Source organism: Lepisosteus oculatus, chromosome 7, assembly GCF_040954835.1.
Source record: "Lepisosteus oculatus isolate fLepOcu1 chromosome 7, fLepOcu1.hap2, whole genome shotgun sequence".
NCBI classification, from domain to species: Eukaryota; Metazoa; Chordata; class Actinopteri; order Semionotiformes; family Lepisosteidae; genus Lepisosteus; species Lepisosteus oculatus.
The window spans coordinates 41,850,707-41,871,885 of record NC_090702.1 but is presented as its reverse complement, the minus strand read 5'-3'; the positions used below and the strand labels follow the sequence as shown (position 1 = coordinate 41,871,885).

The 21,179-nt window shown below is 35.4% G+C and overlaps 1 protein-coding gene across 3 annotated transcripts in view; it reads right to left on the bottom strand.

Annotated features, from left to right (window-relative positions):
- upf2 (UPF2 regulator of nonsense mediated mRNA decay) overlaps positions 1 to 21,118 on the bottom strand; it is a 34,491-nt gene extending 13,373 nt beyond the window's left edge. For 2 of the 3 annotated variants that reach the window (XM_015352309.2, XM_015352310.2), the window contains exons 1-16: positions 21,036 to 21,118; positions 20,308 to 20,372; positions 18,950 to 19,312; positions 17,780 to 18,559; positions 16,932 to 17,092; positions 15,134 to 15,325; positions 11,953 to 12,105; positions 11,010 to 11,113; positions 10,808 to 10,893; positions 8,679 to 8,787; positions 6,958 to 7,071; positions 6,187 to 6,303; positions 5,618 to 5,803; positions 5,108 to 5,311; positions 4,314 to 4,589; positions 3,786 to 3,969 (exon numbers count right to left, since the gene is read on the bottom strand). In XM_015352309.2, coding sequence (XP_015207795.1) covers positions 3,786 to 3,969; positions 4,314 to 4,589; positions 5,108 to 5,311; positions 5,618 to 5,803; positions 6,187 to 6,303; positions 6,958 to 7,071; positions 8,679 to 8,787; positions 10,808 to 10,893; positions 11,010 to 11,113; positions 11,953 to 12,105; positions 15,134 to 15,325; positions 16,932 to 17,092; positions 17,780 to 18,559; positions 18,950 to 19,284 — 3,001 coding nt within the window. In that variant the 5' untranslated portion in view covers positions 19,285 to 19,312; positions 20,308 to 20,372; positions 21,036 to 21,118. Of the gene's footprint in view, positions 1 to 3,785; positions 3,970 to 4,313; positions 4,590 to 5,107; positions 5,312 to 5,617; positions 5,804 to 6,186; positions 6,304 to 6,957; positions 7,072 to 8,678; positions 8,788 to 10,807; positions 10,894 to 11,009; positions 11,114 to 11,366; positions 11,406 to 11,952; positions 12,106 to 15,133; positions 15,326 to 16,931; positions 17,093 to 17,779; positions 18,560 to 18,949; positions 19,313 to 20,307; positions 20,373 to 21,035 lie in introns of all 3 variants that reach the window. The other variant, XM_015352308.2, reaches the window with a different exon arrangement.
- Between the last annotated feature and the right edge of the window lie 61 nt (positions 21,119 to 21,179).

The window sequence follows — 21,179 nt, the reverse complement described above, 5'->3', positions numbered from 1 at the left end:
ATTATATCCACCTTTAAACTATTTCCTTTTTTAAATAAATCATTTAAAACACTAGGCTGTCAGCAATTCCCTCATTGTCTTCTCTTAATATAAATCAAGCTTATCAAGAACTAGACTTGGGAATGCAAAAAATTGTTACCTTTGTACATGAATGATTGCTTACAAACCCCTTATCTGCGATAAGAACATATATATTGTATACAGGTATGCATACTATGTCATTCAAGTCATACACAGAAAAGCAAATGCTTTAAAATTGCAAATGATATTCCAGCACCAATGATTTGCATTCACAAATTTTAAGTCTACACAACAAAAGTTTAAATGAATAAAAAAGAATTTCAGTTTCTGTCTGTCTATTATGTGAATAGAATTACTGAATATAACCAAGCTAATGTCCTTCAAAGTTATGCAACAAAAACATAAAATTATCATCTGACAGTTTAAACAGTTAAATATATATACACATTTCCTAACATGTGTAGCTATAATTTTAACTTTCATAAATTATGAAAATGTAGCTATAGGTACATATTTTCTATTTCTAAAGTACACAGAAAAATAGTTATACAGGTCAGGCTATTACAAATATAAATTCTATAGTTTGATAAATTAATAATCTGAAAAATTAAAGCCGTAAAATATTTTCATAAATAAGGGGATTATTGCAAGCTACCTTCAAATATTAATATGTTCAAAAACGGTATTACCAATCTGTCATTTAGGAAGTAGGAGAACACTTTAAGAACATTTGCCTTTGTTCCGTTAATACACTTCACACGTTTCCTTAATTTCTAGTTTAAATAAGTTCCGAATTTGTAAGGTTTTACAAAACTGGTTTAGTTTGAGCTTGCGTATTTTTAAATCTACCTTGTCACTAAGAACAAATTGAACTCATAAATCTAAGTCCCACATTTCACACAAAAAGCCTATTAATCATACAGCTATTTAGAGACAGGATGATATTTAAACTATTTAAAGAATCTCCATTTGTTTTAAGGTCTTATCCTAACAAAAAGCATTCAGAAATACGTTAAATATCTGTAATTAATGCACTAATCAATAAGTTACAAGCAACCAGATAATAATATGAGCAGAATGGTTTCCGTTCGGTTGTAAACTGCTTTTATTTTCTTGTATTTGGGTTTGTGACCAAAACACTCACTTTGACTTATTGTGAAAGATTTGGAAGACTGAAATAATAAGTAAGAAATTAATTCTAAGAGATCCCTAAATGAAATAAAAACTAATTCCAGACAACTCAAATAAAAAAAATAAAATAAATGTATTTACAATCTGTGAAAGACGAATGCTTGAGTGTAGGCTTCAGTGTCCTTAAATTTATATAGTGATTTTCAGCACACAATAATCTCAAAGTGATTATATATAGAAATCTACCCCTGAAGTGCAGCAGTTCGCTAAAACTTGATAGGTTAGGTTACAGTAAAAATTGTTTAGAAATGTTACATGTACATGCACAATGATTTGCTGTATTTAGGTGTCTACAAGTAAAACACAGTCTAATTTACAGCCCCTACATCTACTCTACTCCATTGATTCTTAAGAAGCAGAAGTAGGGAGTGGAGTAGCCTTCCAACATTAAGTCAAACGGGCAAAGCTTATGCTCTTACAGTCCCTAACTGTGCCATATTTACATTTAATGTCATTTTACTGTAAATCATGACTTGCCCTTCCCTAATCCTGAAGCACATCAAAAACCTCCGTGTTAAAATATTCACGAGAAGGATGAATCTAGACTTCTTAAATTTGTCTGACACAATCTCTTTAAATTCCATCTTTACGTCAATATTGCAAAGAGCTGATGTTCAACACTGATCATAGAAACATTTTGCAAATTTCAGCAAAATGTGCTTCTATAGTTTAGAAGAATATATTGTAAAAAATGACCAGCCACAAAATGACGACAGTGACATGGAAGAGCATTATTTTCAAAAAGAAACACTCATAAACCATTTCTTGTAAATGTAATTGTGAGAAAGGTTAATTAATATTGAGAATAAAGTAATAAAGTTACACAATAAAAGCTGCCAAACCTCAACCCTGTGGTACTTGTAAAGAGATATTTTGAGATTACAGCTATCTCAACTGGCACTACATGTATGACTCAGAAGGAGTTAAGTCATTAGTTTCGTATTCCAAGGTAACACCTAGAGAGTTTAGAACAATCTACTGTTTAAGGAAAACACATTTTTATCTTTAACCCATTTCCCTGTATTGAATTGTGCTCTGACTCAAAGTCTTCGTACGGAGCATGACACCTACAACAGGAATGTGGTTTTCTTACTTCTTACTTGAAGTTTAGCATAAGGAACACATTTTGCTGCTCTATGAATATGCTTAATTTAGCACTCATGGAATTTGACAAATGAGTATCCTATTCATATTTGAAAAAAAATAAATGTCAGATTAATACTTTTCTTTAACATTCTCCCTATTAATTATTCTTAAGAAACATCTTATATTTGCCTTAAGGACACATTCTCTTTTTAATTTTAACTATTGGCTACATGTTATGGAGCACTATGATTGCGTTTGTATTTGGATCACTAACTGCTTATCATCTACGCCTACCTTGGTACATCAACTTGAAGCACACACAAGTACAATGTCTTGACCTACAATAAGTACAAGCTTCTGAAACATTAAGACACCACAGCATAATATACTGAATATCTCATTTTGTGTCTGGAAAGGTTTTTAAAAGTTCACTGCTCCTCCTCAAACCAAAAAGGTCTCAAAACAAAAACAACTCCCATTATTTTATTTGCTAAATAATGTTCCTCACAGAAACACAACCCCCTGCAGTGCTATTATGAATAAAAAGGGATTCAGTAAAATACTGATATTAAAATAAACTGGTAAGAATAAATGTGAAAAATATATCTGAAAACAAAGCCATCAACATCAATGGACTGTCTAGATAAATATAAAACATTATTCATATGCAATACAAACGACAAAAATCAGCATTACAATTTTTTTTTCTAACTAAATTTAAAGTAAGTTCAGATTCTAGTGTAATCTGAAAGTGAACTTTGTTCTGGTACACATAAAGAAGAAACAGATATTTAATAGATAAAAAACAATTCACTTCTGTCCTGTTTAGTTTCGGCTGTCCCGTTTCTGTTTACTTTTCTATGTAGATTTTGCTTTTACTTTCATGGTTTCCTAAATGGAAAATAAAATATTGTCTTGTTTTTTTACATTTGGGTCAGCTGAAATAATGTTTATAGTTGCATTATCAATATTAATGTATCCTTCATTTATAATGATTCTTATTGTGCAAGGAATACGTATGAATCAGGTTTGTTGTAAACCTGAAGTAAAAGGAAATATTTTCAAAAATGTTTCAAGGCAAGGAATCCAGTTCTGCAGCAGGAAAGAATGAAGAAAAACCTGTGCAGCCCCTCCTACTTTGCCACAATTAAATCATCCCATCTTACTAGAATTCCTCTTTTATTTAGGTACCAACTATCATTTCTAATGAGAGTATGTTTTATGGGAACTTGTCAGAGTGGGGAAAAAAAATTAAAAACCTAAAACCACAAAAACAGACCTTGGTCCTTCACACTGTTAATGAAGTAGTAGCTTAATCGTTTTTTAAGTTAAATGTGTTTTAAATAAAATACTTTGGAGGACATTCAACTATTCCAAGACTCCACTTGTGAACAATTCACATGCAAGCAATAGAGCATCTGTTTAATTTGTCTGTAACAAATTTAATTGAACAAGCTGGAATAGAGAAACGCTTACTATCTACTTACCAAGCTTTACCAGGAACTCTCGCTCAAGCTCTGCGACCTGCCTCATAGCCTCCTCCAGTGAGCAGCAGAGTTTCATCTTGGGACGTAGGAGCTCTAACGTGTCACTGATCATGTAGTCAATATCAATAGGAAAGGGGTGGTCTTTAGTCCACACGTCCAGGCTCTTTTTCCACCAGATATAACGCTAGAAACAAAGCAAAGGAAAATGTAATTATAGATCCATCGAACACATTCAACTATGATGGACCATTAATCAGGGCTGGAGAAAGTCATTTTTCATACACTACAGAATGAATTTTAAGGTCACAGGAAGAAAATCTGCCTTGAGAAATTGTAATTGATCCAGAAGACTTTAAAAGGAAATAATTCCTATTTCTTTAAAAAACAGCCCTTAAGACACAAAACATTACTTCTGCAATCTTGGTATTTAAATGGGAAAAGTGAGGAACCCAAGTCAACACTTAAATAATGTTAATCTAATTCACAATGAAAATGTATCATTTAGAATATACTATTTCAGTAGCTAACCTGGAAGTAAATGAGAAAGCAGTCAAGTTTCCTTTTGCTGGAGCCTCTGTCAAAGTACTGTCCGCAGGTGTCCAGCACAGTGCAAACCAGTCGGATGCGGAACAGGTGCTCTGGCGGGTCCAGTGGGCTTGGACTGCCATCGGGGTTTACACCGAACGAAATAAAGGAATACAGAGTCCGAAAGATAACTGCTGACTCCACCATTCTATAGTTGTATAATTCTCCCAAAAACTTAGCACTGCTGATACGCCTTTGATTGAATTTAGGCTGGTTAACCTGTGAAAATAACAGAAAAACACAAATACGTATAAGCCCTCAAAAAGGAAACATTTTCTTAATTGTGAACATTGACATTTGTACAGCTTGACATTTCAACAATTAACATTTCAGTTTTGTATTGCAAAATAATTGTATGTATGCCTCGATTTATTATATCATCTAGACTATTGCTTGGATTTTCTGAAAAAAATAAATAAAATGTAATTCATACTTATCCTAAACAGTATAAGTAAAATAATCATATAAAATACATCTTTATCCTAATTCATATTTTAAAACAGAATGAACACACAGGAACATTGCCTTTTCCACTGTACTAAAAAACCCATAATGATGTGAGTATTGGTCATTATAAAGAAAGTTACTTCTATGATTGCAGATTTTAACAAAGTACAGAAAAGCTTCTTCATATAATTTTATAAAGATTATCATTCATTTTTAGTCTTTTCATGAGAGAGAACTAAAAAAATGATAAAGGAAAATACCTTTTCAAAATTGTGCCTAAATGAACTCACCTCCATTCCCAGCCTGATGTCCTCTAAGACCCCATCTACCACGTGGATGCCCACATCCTCCTGATAAGCCACCAACCCTGCTAGCAGATTTGCCACACAGTGGATACTATTGTACTTCACATTCCAGATATTCACCATACAACAAATCAAATAGTTTTTTATCTCTGGGTCCTGCCAGGGCAATTTTCTCATCTGTCGCAAAACCTTAGAGAGAAAAGAGAAAATGGTAACTTTTTTTGTACAAGCATAAGAAATTAAATCTGGTTAACTAGGAAAATCAGAAGGAATTTGGAAACCATGGGCTATAGAAAAATTTTCACCACGTTAACTGGTATTAGTTATTTCTGTCACTGATATATAAAATTCTTCAACAGTCTTTTCATAACACAGAAATCTAAACAAATATCCCTGCTAGTATGATGTAAAAACTCTCACACATAGAAGTGAAACTGTATCAAATCAGGCTACCCATCATCTGTCATTTTTTGTCATACAACAGAAATGTGGTACCTTTTCAGTAGTGACTTTGGAAAGGTCCTTGTAAAGGAGTTTCCGGATGTATTCTTGAAGTGGAGGTCGCTTCTTCCGAACGGTTTTCTCAACAGGTGGTGGGTTACAGTAATAATAAGCATTTTCTACCATTGTAACGTAGCGGGCATCTAAGTGCATTGCCTGTTTCTTCCGCATCATTTGTTCCTGAGAGACAAATATGTATAGTAGAATTAGCAGTTATTTCAAAATAAACATGAATTTCAGGTCTAAACGCTAAAGACTTTAAGATGAAAAACACACTTTATTAGGTTCATCGGAATTACAACCACACAAATAAAAGTGTACTTCAAATGGAATCATTAAATATTTGCAAACTATGCAGATTTCGACAGGATGCAAAAGCAGCTTGGTGACATTTGCGTTTCAAAGGAATAACTGCTCAGATTTGTTCTAATGATTTCACTTTGTAAAACAAAGCAGAATCAGTATGTATTAGTGTAGCTGAAAAAACATTGCTTTGTCTCCTAGTTTTCTAAACTAAAAAAATATATACTGCTTCATAAATGAAGTGATTAATTCCACCTTACCAGAAGAACACTAGCTCTTAAGTGTGATTCTGGAGACCTGAAGAGAAACCTGCCGCAGGTCTCTAGAAGGGTGCATGCCATCTCAATGTGGTGATGAGAAAAGTCAGACAATAGCATCTGTAGAGATATATTACATGCATATTAATGGTAAAGGACAATTACAAATCTCATGCCAACTTGCTGCCAATTTCTTTCATGGGAAAAAATACTTGCCAATATTTGCTAAATGTGTAATTGGTACTTTCAGCTGTAACTTACTCCAGCGACAATTAGGTAAGGGATCTGGAATTCAAATGAGTGCCGTTGGAATATAAAGTGATCTTATTTATGTTATGATGGTATTTTTGCATGATATAAATTCTATTTTTCCAAATTAATCATTGCTCAAGGAGAAACAAGAACATAAAAAGAAGCAATTACTGAACACTATAAACAGGTTTCTGAAAACAAAAACCTAATTCCTAACCTGGAAATAAGACTCCAAATACATATGGTCACTTTCATTAATTCAGACAACCGAGACAGAAGGTTGCATCTTGTGTTTCAATTATTTGGCTGCACTTCAAATCAGGTTGCTTTATTTTCCCACTTTATCTAAAGTACAGCAGATCATACATTTTGCTACTATAAAACTAAAATGTAACACCATTTTCCAAATTAATGCCAAAAACACTGCTAACATTCTTAATTTACAAAAAAATGGCTAAATGTAGTAATCATTAAAATGTCTAATACTTTTAACATGGATTTACAATTTTTATAATTACTGACCTTTAAACAATGAAGTGTGTCAGTTTTAGAAAACATCTTGAACTTGGTTAGTTCACCAATAAACCTCACAGTTTTATTTTTTGTTTCTATGTTGATCTGATCCTTCTTCCTTATCTGTAAAATAAGAAAAAGAAAGCTACACATTATATTCACATCATAAAAATCATGAAACTAAAAAGATCTTTCACTGCACAAATTTCTCCAAAGAGACCATGTGAATTTATACACTAATTGGTTTTCAAAGACAGTCTTAAATTACTTGCGTCATGACTTCTTTAAACCGAGTTTTCATACCGAGTATGAAATCTTGGTAACAAAATAAATAAATTGACAGAGAAGCAAAATGTTAAAATTTCAAATTAAGCACAAAATTGTGAACTTTGTGAAAGTACTGTATGGTCACCAAGTTGTCGCAAACCACTGGTCTCACCACATAATGCAACCCTTCCTGCTCACTAGTCCTTACAAACCAAAAGGGTAACGGTCTCCAAACAATCTTAATCCTTTTTTGGCTTTCTTAGCTCACGTACATATTTTGAACATTTGGCTGTGCACAACATAGTGGTCGCATAAAAAACAGTATTTTCCAAGAGATATTCAACTAGCAAAGAGATGGGTAATAAACGTAGGCACTGATGTTGGTCCCATCGACAAGCTTTTGAACAAAATTCAGTGTTATCTATAAGCGAATAAGTACAGGTTGTGCAGCAGACATTTCACAGCAGAAATGTTCCAGCATGATCTGCATGCAGAATTAACTAGTAAGTAAATATGATTCAATAATTCAATTTCAATTGTACTCATTAAAACCAGCAGTCTAGATAAAACAAAGTAATCTTCTCAGTTTCAAAGCATCATATATAATTAATACAGTGGCAAAATTCACTTGGTCTAAAGCACGTGCTTTATTGCAACAGAAATAGATTGGTTTTCAAATATTGTCAATTTGAAATATTCTCTGCTTTGGAGTTCAAACGATTGTGAAGCCTGACAGTTTGTAAAATGAAATATATTTCCGATACTGAACCAAAACCTGTGCTCAAACCAGGTGCCATTCCTACCATTTTTGCCCATAAAAAGCAACTGATGAAAGCACACTAAGAACACAGTGAGAGGGTGATAATCTTGATAGAAAAATTATCTTCACAATTTAAGTAATTCCTTTTCATCATAATTATGTTTAAGGCCTAAGTTAAGATGTGCATTAAATATGGTTTATGACTAAGAGCAATCTTTCTACCAGATTAAAAGACATGTATTCACAAACTTGTTCACACTGTAGTAGGGCCTTTTCACTTCACCGGACGTTTTTTGCCTCGTTCTGAATCGCAGACAATGACTGCAATATAGCCCTACGCACATATGGAAATTTAGTCTCATTTGTTATGTAAATCGGACGTTTTACACATAACCATGTACTTTCACTGTGGTACTTTCACAAAGAATGCAGGTTTTTTATAACTCCGCAATGTAAACATAGCATTGCAGTTCCCCTTAAACTGGTCCAATGCTGGTCATGGAAGCCCAGTGTGTCCGCAGTTTTCATTCCACCTCGACTCTTAACGAGCTAAACCAGCTAGTCACTTGCTTAATTGGACCAGTTTAAAAGCTCCTTTCAGATCTACCAAGGACCTGAATGAGACACCCCCAGGCTAAACAAGTGCCTGAATATAAAAGGATTTCTACAGCAATACTGCACAAAAAAAAATTAGAATACACACATGAAACCTGAAATCTCCCTTCAACATTGAACACAGGTCCTCTGCCACGTCAGACATGCAAGGATGCAGTGTAGCAACTAGACGAGCATAAAATGGCAACAAGTCCAACCTGTGAAGAAAATAAAAAGTAGATAAAGACTGTTGGAAAAACTTTTGTTTTAATGAGTAACAAAATTTCAAACAGGTTTACTGACTAACACCAAAATGAGCAGCATTCCAATTTTTTGTTGCAAAATTAAATTACAAGGGTCTGGAACATGTTACTCTGCCATGATGTCAAAGATGACACCCTGGGTTCTTTCAGGAAAGGGCTGGATCCTTGGATCAATTAGCAACAGTACTAGCAAAGAAACATGCTACATATTTGTAATCATTCTTATTTAACTGGGAGAAAACACGATTGGCGATGACTATGCCTGAGTTCTTAAATTAAAATATTAAGGAATACGAGAGGATACAACTCTTAACATTGCTTATTAAATGATAACTTTCAGTTTTAAAGCCCTCAGTACCATTCATAAGACCTTTCATATTTCTTGATGTCTCCAATGTTTTCTCATTTAATGCACTGAGATGATATTAGTAAAAAATGAGAACACCTTCACTGTATACTTTTTATCTGAAGCACAATACTGTTTGGCTTGGTCAGTACAAAAGCTACACAAAACAGTGCCACCTTATGTCTAGACTGTGGAATAGGATAGAAACCAGATCGCTAACAGGTGTATAGAACTGCAACCTGTGGAGACATCTGCTCCAACATCCAGCCTGAACAGAGATGCTACAGATCTTCCGGGGAATGCATGCCTTGTGCCATCTAATTTCTGTCAGGAAACATACAATTTCTCTAGTCTTGAGTTCTAACAAGGGCATGTAGCTTCTACAATGGATTTTGATGTTATATACTTTCACCCTGTCCTCAAACAACCTCCCATCCTTAAAAACCTACCTGAAATATAAAAAATATTCTGATGCTACCAACTTGCAATTAAATAAATGTGTTTTAACTTTCAGAGACATGTTTAATAGAGATATCAATAAAATCTGTTAACGGAGGCAAAAATTTACTAATTTGAGATCCCCATTCTACCTTCCATTTTCAGTATCTTTTTAACTTAATGGATGAGTGCACTTTTCTCTTGTGCCGATTAACCTTTAACTAACTTTTGCAAACTTCAGCCCTTTCCCACAGAGTATGCAACAGTAAGCATTACTGTGCAAAAAAATCAACTACAGGATATCTCCCACTGGCACATGGCCTAAACGCTAAGCAGGCAAAGCAAATTGGGACAAATCAAAAGGGTGATTGTTCTGTACAAAGAAAAATGCCCAACCCTAGGTTACTATACAAAAGATCTGTTGCTTATATGATATTCACCTGTTTAAAAGTCTTGATGGACTTAAATTGCAAAGCAAATAAGAGTACAAAAGAATTTATTGTGGCATTGAACAGAAGCACACTCTTACTTGATTCAATAATACAACAAAAGCATTTAAATGGAATGTAGAAAGGCTAAAAATTGGAGCAATGCAACAAAGAGTAGCGCAAACTACAGCAATTTAACCGTTTCAACAAAAATTGAAGGCACCCTGCTTGATAACAACAAATTCTGCAGAAGGATCCTTTTTCATTGCCTATATTCAGATACAAATTCTTGATTTCTTAACTGTGCACCAGCTAATGGAATTCTTAAAAACCACCCTTAAGAATAATTTAATGGTCTACTGTTTCAGCTCTACTGATATCCCAGAGACGTACAGGAGCAACAGGTGAATATGGGATTATGAGTATGCACTAATTGTGAGTCAGTGTAAATAGGGATGCTCCTATAGAAGAAATGACAAAACACTCACCAGATCCATAAAAGGTCCATACTTGACACAGGCTCACATCTTGTATAAAATTTCTAGTACACTCTAAAGATGCAGAATGCACTACTCACAATATACTTCAGTTAAAACATGCTTTCTATGCATAGATAACAGTTCCAGAAACATTTACAGCTGACATAGCGGAGAATGCTAAGATTCACAGTTGAGGATTATTGAACACCTCAAAGTAAAAAGTCTGAAAAATTATTCTTTGAAATGCCATTAGATCACACATACATATTTTGAGAATACATTACCGTTGCCTAGGAACTGTGAAGAGAGCTCGGACAAGTTTTTTCCTATTAGATTTGGTGTTCATATTCATACAGAAATCCATCGCGGCCTGAGGAAATGCAAAAAGAACAAATGAGTTACTTTTTCCACTAACTATTTTTTTAAAAATGGTAACCTGTCAATTGACTTATTCAATTTCTGATTGACAGCATTCACATATATTACCTTGTCTATTAAGTCTCTATTCACACAGTTAGGCAGCTGCTGAAGAAAGGCATCCACAATCAGCTTCAGGTGGGACCCAGTGCTGGCTTCCTCGTCTTCTTGCTCTACAAGAAAGTGAAACTATTCAGCAGCTTTAAATAAAATGAAGCCTTTAAAGTGAAGCCAGAACACACTGCAGTTTTTAAATCAATATCTTCACAGTAAAATAGACCTCCCTTAAATGCAGGAGCCATGCTGCATATAAGAGAACCACTTCAAGTGTTTTAGTGTACTTTCAGATAAAATATCAGAAACCTACAACTGAGGCAAATTTTAATTAATCGCTTACCATCTTCAAACATTCTATAACAGTCTTACCTCCAGAAAAAGAGGCTCCCTCTCTTTCCTGACCTCTTCCTGTTAAAATAGTGTACATAGTGACTAACTGGATGGTCTAAAGACTATCAACACCTGACTCAATATCTACTCACCATCTCACTTTCTCTCAAATGCCTGTCTTCTAGATCTTCTGTAAATTCATCAAACCAATTAGTTGCATACACTTAGAAATTTCACCCTCCATCCAATTCTAACCATATTGCTGTAACAGTTTTGAAAACATACCTCAATTGTGATATGCTTTTTTCAACAGTAAACAAAGAAAGACGTCTGTGCTATGTAGTGAAATCTTTGGCAAGGAAAACATTTTACTGTGTTGACTACAGTAATTGAAGGCAGTATAGAACAATGGGCACAGAAGTATTAGGTTTAGATGTTTAGACTAACTATATTTAAAAGTGTTTTATACTGCCAATACAGTATAAACTGAGCACTTACACTGCTTTGAATGATTATACAAATATAAAAAAAATGCTTTATTCTCAGAAAAATGAGTCAAGCATGCCTAAGAGATAGTTAGGGAGCCTATACCATCGTCTCAATTACATTTATTGACCGTACTTACCTTGTTCATCCAGTAGCTTCTTAGCGAGGTCATCTGTGTCTGCCTCATCCCCTCCTTCCAGCTCGAGAGCGTCATCATTGATATCTAAGGTTTCCAACTCTAGTTCCAGCTCCTCAGTGCTCTGAACTTCCTTATCCTTCCCATCCTTAAAATCTGGAGGAAAAACACACCAACACATTCATTTCTGTTCAAGCTGATATCAGTTACTAATCACATTATAAACTGTTGAGGACCACCTCTGCAAAAAAGCTACACTTCGAAACATGGTGACATCCAGTAGGAATTAAGAAATAGAGGGTTTGTCAGCAGGTTTAATATCAGTATAGGGTTTGAATTTTGTGCTGTGTGTAGTGTTCTCTTAACTGTTAAACCAAAGCCATAAATGTATATCTTCCTGTTTAATTTGAAAAATCTAGGAATACTTCATTAAATGCAATATATCAGTGAAACAACTCAAGGCTAACAAATGCATATAATGGTCCAATTTCATGAAATACATACGCATCCTAATTTATCCTTGCCATTTTGTCTTTGCATGTGTTCCTACAGTAGGCATAAAGGTGCATAACAGAAATGCCCTGTTATGCAAATAATCAGTTTAAGTATAAAATGCTCTCTCCACTTCCCCTTTCCTATCTTCAGCCCTTTCTCTTTGTTTGTTATGCTTCTCTTTGTATTCTGCACATATGAATAAAGATTTACTTCCGGAACTAACAGAAAGGATACTTTTAAGTTCATAACCCCTAACCTTTTTGAACATTAAAGCATCTTAACTTAACTTCAGTATATCACCATTTAAAATACACTTACATACAGCCAATTTAAAAATTTGCATACTTCAAAATCTATGTAAATTATACCTGCTTCCATGGAGCTTGCTGCACTTCTATCAGATAAACTTATCAAGCAAATCCTCTGCAATGGAAAATTCAAGGCAGTGCGCTTATGAAAATTAACTACATACAATGATCAAAAGCACTGGGATGAAACCCTTCTTATACCGACACTGTTTAAATACCCCACTTATAAGCATCAAAATCTACTCGTAAGAAGGGAATTAACAGAACTGCCAAGGAGCACTTTTGTGAGAAAATGGCTCAATTTATGTAATGCACTAAAGTGACGATGAGAACAGCAAAGCTTGCAATTGCCAGAAACATCAGTCTCCATGATACTATTCAAATGCTTGCAAATTGTTGGTCTGAAGAGGATGCTTAAGCAATCTGGTATTTCTGGAATACAGAAAGTCTGGTTACAGCACCAATGGAGGAGGCCACAGCTGTTGAGCCAACAAAATAACTCGATGCACATAAAACCGTACAGTGGATAGATACCGGCTGCTTTTTGAATCACTGGTCTCCAAGACCAATGATAAACTTTAAGTGAGCTCTGGGAATGATGTAAAAGTAGATGACTGGAAACATTTCACAAAGGGCTAATTGTACACAGGACTCAATAATACCAGTTTCCTACATTGTCTTGAAAAGGTGGTTATGATTGTTGTTGAATGTGCAGTGACTCTGCTATGGCACAATATATTAATGTTTTAATATATTAAAACATTAGTCCAAAGACAGATGGCAAGACTGCAAAATAATTAATTTTAATTGATAGTTAAATAGTCTATTTTACTGGATTTGAATTTAGATACACAGCATACTGTAAGTGCACCTTCATATATTGTTTACTGTAGATTTAGATTTTGTATTTGGATCTTTAGTTCCAATAACGCATTACAGCATTAATACTTTACAGTTATTGTCTTATACAGAAGCACTTGATAAAAGGTGGGAAAAACACAAACAATTTTGGTGTGATCTTGTAACACATGTTTTGAAAGAATTTAGTTACAGTGAAAAAAAACTATTCCATTCCACTTTTAAGTATCAACCATTAACAAGAGTAAAATGGTCATGGACAGATGTGATACTTATAAGCATACCTCACTGTTATTCAATCTACATTGCAGGAGTTATACTTCAGCTCTCTGGTATTTTTAAGATTATTTATGTTAACCAAAATAGTATTTTTATTCCACTTTTGTTCCATTAATTCTATTATTGCCTTTTTGACATTCTTACTTGAATCAGGTTCTTTTCACAAAAATATAATAAGAAAATGAGCTATTTTCTATGAAACCCAAACTAATGACAAAAGCCTTTTGAAAAGCACGAAGTGATCTGTGATGAATGCGTAATGTTTAAAATAATTTTAAAATTATCAGTGTCCCAAAAGCCCCATTTCTAAGTCCTTTTTTGTCCATTGTTAGAAACTTCATTATGATTATTAACAGTGAAATAGATCTGTTCTGAATTTTTAAAAACTGTTACATTCTGCAATTTTATAAAGAAATATTGCATTGTTTTTTTTAAAGGTGTAGTTGTAAAAAGTTAAAACTTTAAACTACTCTGCGGAGTAAGAGCAAATATCTGCTGAACATTCATAAAATGCATGTTTCTCAACTGACAATCACTGCCATTTCCATTCTCATTGACTAATAAAAATCTGTATACAAATGTGTAACTTTCATAAATATGTAGATGCATATACACACCAAGCTTTTAATGTGTCTAGTTCTCAAGTACAATATTATTGCAAATGAACAGCAAAGAAAATGCTTTTAGTTTTTCAGTCCATTCAGACTTGAAAATGTGTTTGCCAATGTAAAGATTTAATAATGTAATCTAATCTAATATAATAATAACAACATTTTCATCATAGGTACACACTAACATTTACTAATTTATGTTTGGTTAAGGTGAGGTTATTAAGCATTACTTCTAATACTATTACCTATAATTGAGTATTGTGTAAATTCCCCGTTTTTTAAATTTAAAAAACAGGGAATTTACACAATACTCAATTGTGGCTTTGGTTGTTCTTTCACAAAGACTGTTTGCTACAATATAACTACTTTTTGTTTTCTAATTGATGAGATCTCAGGAACATAGAAAGAGCAAGACTGTTTTTACCAATTCTAATCATTATATTTGGCTGTAAATCCGCCTTTAGAAACACTGTAACCCAAAACATCGCACTCTATTATACATACTCATAATAATGGAGTATATTAGGATTATGAACAAATACTACAAAGTTACTCTGCAGAACAGACTGAAATAAAGGTGTGGGTGCTGCAGTAAATGTTTAATACTCCTCCAGACATTAGGAAACTGAATACCTTTTACATCCTCTTTGTCTTTGCTCTGAGAGCTCTTCTCATTGTCTTTGAACAATATAGCTGGCACAAAGGCTTTCAGGTCCACCATGTTTTCATAAAAATTCCTTGCATCCTCATCCTCCCAGATTCCTCCCTCCAGGTCATAATCTCCAGGTTTGCCAGGAGTAAAGATGTCTATTCCAGGTCCATGTTCTGCCAAGAAGAGGTTGAAAACCACATAAGAATAAAATATATTTCACAAGAAATAAAATAGAACCTTTTGGTATAATGTTTTTCATTCAAAACCCCCGAAAACAAGCCACTTTACAAGGTGCCTTGTACTGCCTGTCATGAACACTCTTTGTTTCCACAGAACAATCTGAAACATTTTAAATACTATTACCTGGCAAAAGTACTACTTACAAAAGTACTTGTATTGAACTAATTTCTAGAGCATACTTTTATGAACATGCAGCCAGACAGTTCCATCTAGTGGTAAATAGCCCACTTTACCATTAAAGGAGAACTGCAGTCCCAATTTCTCAAACAGTATTATATTTAGTTAACAAAACAAATGGCAGTATCGCAAAAGTTCACAAATTCCTAATTAAGCATACAATCGTGAACTTTGTGAAAGTACTGTATGGTCGCCATGTTGTCGCAAACTGCTGGTCTCACCAGAGGCGAGCGGGAGATTTTGCAAGAACTGTGGCCCTTCCTGTTCACTAGTCATTGTCGTGACTAATGTAATGTGATGAACAAGCAAATAAGCACAGGTTTTGCCGCAGACATTTCACTGCAGAAATGTTCCAATGTGATTCGTATGCAGAGTTAACAAATAAGTAGTATTTGTTGGCAAAACTGTCTTGACGTTGAGAGCAATACTTCCATGGGATTAAAGGAGATGTATTCACAAGCCTGCTTATTTACAATGTAAAAGGCATGCTTCACCACACCAGAAGTTTGGTTGTCTTGTTCGGAATCACAGAATATGGCACTGAGCATACCTGGAAATTTCATCTAGTTTGTGATGTAAATTGGAGGTTTTACATGTTATTGTTTACATTATAGTTTCATCATGAAATGTATCCATCAATGCGGATTCTTTCTAACCCTGAAATATAAAAATAGCAGTGCAGTTCCCCTTTGCAAAATTGCAGTACGGCTTCACCAAAATGTGATGCAGTATTACAAATGTTTACTATAAAGTAACCAGTAAAAAGAGTATATCTAAAACTATTTTCATTTGTGTTTTGATAGGATTAGATTTAAAATGTTACCTCTCCTATTTGTCCTATTCTAACACTACCATTCTGGAACTGTAGTAATACATACCACATACAGTAATGTGCAAATAGCTAGTCTTTTCCATTATATATATTTACAATTAACACATTTAACTACAAATAATTATGAAAGTATTTCACTATACTGAGACGAGTATGGTTTTGGGTTCAAACCAACAGTGATTGTGGTTTTCAGTTTCATTAAACACTGGATTATATTCAGTCAATGCAATATAGAATTTAAACATTCCTAACTGATAAACAGTTCAATGCTCGCATAACATTCATACCATTTTCTGTGAAGACCTCTTATTAACTGAGTAAAGATATAATAAGTTACATCAGTAAAAGGCCAAGTCACATGAAAGCACACGAAAGAAAAGTATCTTTTCCCTCAAAAGAAATTGTCACACCACAAAACATCAACTAAATATTTCACACTTCAGTATGAGAAGTTAATACAAAGACAAGACATGATATACATACCATGCATATAATATAGACTACAGTTTTTCAATTACCCTTCAAATTACCTTCTTGCACAGTTTTATCTTGAGGCAGCTCTGGCATGTTTTCATCTAGGAGATCTGCTAAGGACTGAGTGTTAGCAAGCAGCTTTTGGTAAGAAGTGGCAAACTCTTCATATTGTTTGTGTCGATCTTCACTCAGCTCCCCCTTGGAATGTAGAATACGCCTAGCACAATAAGGATATCCATAGGTCAAGAAGTAAATGAACAACCAGAACATGCTGTCCCTTCTAAAACATGAACAAATTCAACAGAAAATGAAAATGCTATCAACTATTACCTTGAAAGATTCATCCTTCTTTCACAAAGCTCACTGAATGGACAAGATCCAGATTATTTTAAGGACTACATGAGCACTGTATAATCCAGCTCTTAACCTTAGGCTTGCTGATTCTGGGCTTCTTGCTGAGCTGAAGACCAGTCAATGACCAACTGGTCTTCTCATGTGCAATACCATTTCTATGGAATGCATTGCTCAAATCTAATTGAGACTCAACAACTGTCATCTTTTTCAAAACTTGCTTAAAGACCTTACTCTTTTACTTGTGCTTTTTAATGTATAATTCAATCTTTCGCTCAGCTTCACAGTAACATTTCTGTACTTTTGGGTCTTTCACTTCATTTTTGTTTCTGCTGTATAATATGTATGCTGTTCTACATCAGGTTGGAATTCCTTGGAAAAACGCTCAAATAAAATTGATTTTTCCTTTCACTTTAATTTTTTCTCAATGATTCACCTTATTACAGCTAGAACTTCAAAAGTTACATCAAAGAAATGTAATTATAAACTTAGAAACGTCTGTAAATAAAAGCATCAGCCAAATAAATAATAACCAAGGGTTGTCTCTCCTCACCTGTTTTGTCTCTCAATGTTCTGCAGCTCTCTGTGATCCTTCTTAAGGTGTTTAGTCAGCGATGTGAAATACTCCCGCAGGAGGTTCTGGAAGGGCTGCTGCTTTTCTGTATTAATTATCTCACTTGGAGGGAAACTGAGGTTAAACTTCTCAGATGCCATCTTCATCTTCCTAGGCACTAGACCAGCAATATCATCCCCACAATGCTTGCAAAAACTGATAACCACTGAAACATGCATGTGTGTTTCACGGTCTATGTTGATGATAGTTTTTAGCTGCTCATAGATCAGGGACAGACCCTCTTTATCAGTAAAAATCCCAACAATTGTGAGCTCAGCAATAAACCGCAGATCTGTTCTAAGCTTGCTTACATTTGGTGTTTTTTCTTCCTTTCTTGCCTCAAAATGCTTTTTCCAGGCTTGGAGTAGTAATGGGGCAAAGTCAGCATATCGCTGATGGAAGAGAGAACACAAATGCACAGCACAGTTAACATCAGATATCTTCAGCTTGGCCTCCACAATGGAGCCCACGGCTTCGGCAATGTATTTACTCAGATTGAGGCTATTGAAATCATTCGAGAGAGAATCTCTCTGCTGCTCCGTGATCGTTTTCAGCTTCTTCACAAAGGCGGTGTTCTTCTTGAGACTGGAATCAAGCCTGCTAAAGAACGTCTCCTCTGGTCTGCCCTCCTGGGCATTCTGGTTTTTACTTCGCAGGTCTTTCCTTGCTTGGTGCCGTTCCCACGCTTCCTGGTGAAGCTGATGCGCTTCCTCTTTTTCTCTGAAAGAAAATCACCAGAAAATACATCTCTGTAGACGCAATAACATTTTTGCATACTTTGGACCACTAATCTCTGGTAGTGAATCAGGTAGAATGATTCACACAAGAAGCATACTTTGACCACAGATTTAAATTTTAGCCCTCAACAGTAAATGGGGAAGAAAAACTAAAAGCTGCAATATGGCCATTTCACTGACAAGCATTTTAAATAATTTGTCATTAGCTGTTTTCATTAGCCCTAGTGTAGAGGACAACACTGCGTGTGGTGTTTGCAAATAACTGGGGACTTATAATGAAACAAATCTTCAAATGGAGATAAAAACACTACTTCAGCAACAGAATGTGCAATACAAAGAAAACAGGCGGCTGGATTTGAAGCTGGCGTCTTACTTCAACCGAGCTGCCTCTTCTTCCCGCTGCCTCTTCTCCTCTTCCTCCTGCATCCTCTTCTCCTCTTCCTCCTGCTGTTTTTTCTCCTCCTCCTCCCTCTTGCGCTGCTCCTCTTCAGCTTTCAGCTTCTCCTCCTCTTTCTTCTTGCGCTCCTTCTCCTCCTTCTTGCGCTTCTCCTCTTCCAGCCTTCTCTTCTTCTCCTCTACAGTTTTGGCATTCTCTTTCTTACCACTGACCTTGGGGTCTTCCTTTCCCTTCTCCCTGGATGAGGCGGGGCGCCTGTCGCCACTCTCTTTCTCTTTGTTGCTGAAAGAACACACCTCTTTTTCATCCATACTGACTTCTTACGCTGCGCAGGCAATACTGTAAAACACAATTGGCTTCTTCATTAACAAAACTGCAAACTCATTTCTGCTATTCTCTTGAAAATGCACCCATCCATCAATTTTCGAACTGCTTCATCCAGCTCAGGGATGCAGAGCAGCCGTAGTCTATCCCTACGAGCAATGGTACTTGGCAGGTGACACCCTGGACAAACCGCCTGTCCATCACAGGACACCCACAGGCACAGACACACACCCACTCGAACCAGGGCCAATCTTCCCAGAGGCAAATTAACTTACCGGCATGTCTTTGGAGTGAGGGAGGAACCCCATACGAACACTGGGATAACATGCAAACTCCACACAGACAGAACCCCAGGTCCAGAAATGAACCCAGGGCCCCAGTGCTGCGAGGCAACAATGCTAACGACTGCTCCACCATGCTGCCCTCTCTTGAAAATCTATCAATTAACACAACGCCAAAACATACAACCCCAGTCTCTTCTCCAATAAGAAGAGATATTACATTCTGTAATTCTCCAATTACAGAAGGTTTTAAATTGTAAAAATAACAGTCTTCAAAAGGTAAGCGTTTGGTAGAAACATTAAAAGGTTCCATATTAATTTACATAATTATTAATAATGGTTGAGGTATTTGACTATAAACTAATAATGGTGAAATACACCCAAGTTTTATTCAAAGTAATTCTTTAACAACAATCCCCACAAAGTCAAGTATAAAGCCTTAAGTTGACACATACATAACTAAAGTATTCTTTACAAAAAGAGGCATAAAATTGATCTAATTAAAATAATTAATCGTGCTACAAGTACTCTTATGAAAGTCATATATACTGACTAAAGACAACATCTTCGTTTGACGTCCACGTTTCAATCTGCCACGATCTATAACTAAGATACAACTTCCATGGTAACATTTTCACCCCAAAACAAAACCTTTTAAAAGCTGAAATTCTCCCAACTATCACTTAGCAGAAAGACTGAACGACGTTCCCTTAAAAAGAAACGTCTTACCAGATCTGATAGGAGCTTAGATTCTGTTTTCCTCAGCGTAACGCCATCCTTGATCCATCAAGGCTCTGGAAACGAAGCCGCGGTTAGTTAATCACACTTGGGGAATGAAAGAAAGACAAACTTATGACTGTCGCCGGACAGTGTGCTGTAAAACTAATCCACCCCCGTCCAGAAAGCCGACCGTTAGCGGACTGACAGTTGAGCTGTTTCGCGAGAGGCGGAATGGTGGAACTGTCGGGCACTGGGCAGTTAGCAGATACAGAGCCGAGTGCGATAGGTGAAGGGGTAAGATTTCAGCCATGTAACAGGTTAATCACCCCGCATCTAACTCTGCGCATGAGGAAAGGTGCACTTGAAAAGATAAAAGATGTGAAAATACCTGGCGACACGGGACAAATAACGTTAATGTGGTAACTCGACTAATGTGCGACGTTCCAAACCCCAATTATATCTGTAACGCTATCCCACCGGAAACGTTTTAGGCCCAGAAAAATACAGACAAAAATGGAAAAAGAACATACACTACAGCAAAAGCAACTGTCAGAAAGCAATTGTTTTAAGAAAAATAAACAGGTGTAGTAGGCCTAATAAAAAAACACTTAAACGCTCTTTTCGGGTTTTACTGAAATGCGTGACTACTGACAGCAACATTCCAATTAATTCATAAACAAACCCTCACACAGGAGGAAAAAAACTAAGATTCTACAGAAAAATTAAAACACGATTACCTTCAATTCATGTAAGCATTAGGTTTGTTTGTAGTTAAAAAAACCTTCAGTACAGACGAAGGACCTCGTCAGCAGGTATTACGTGTAGCGCCTGAACTAAATAAAATAGCAGTAGATTGTCACGACGTAGAAGGCACCACTGCT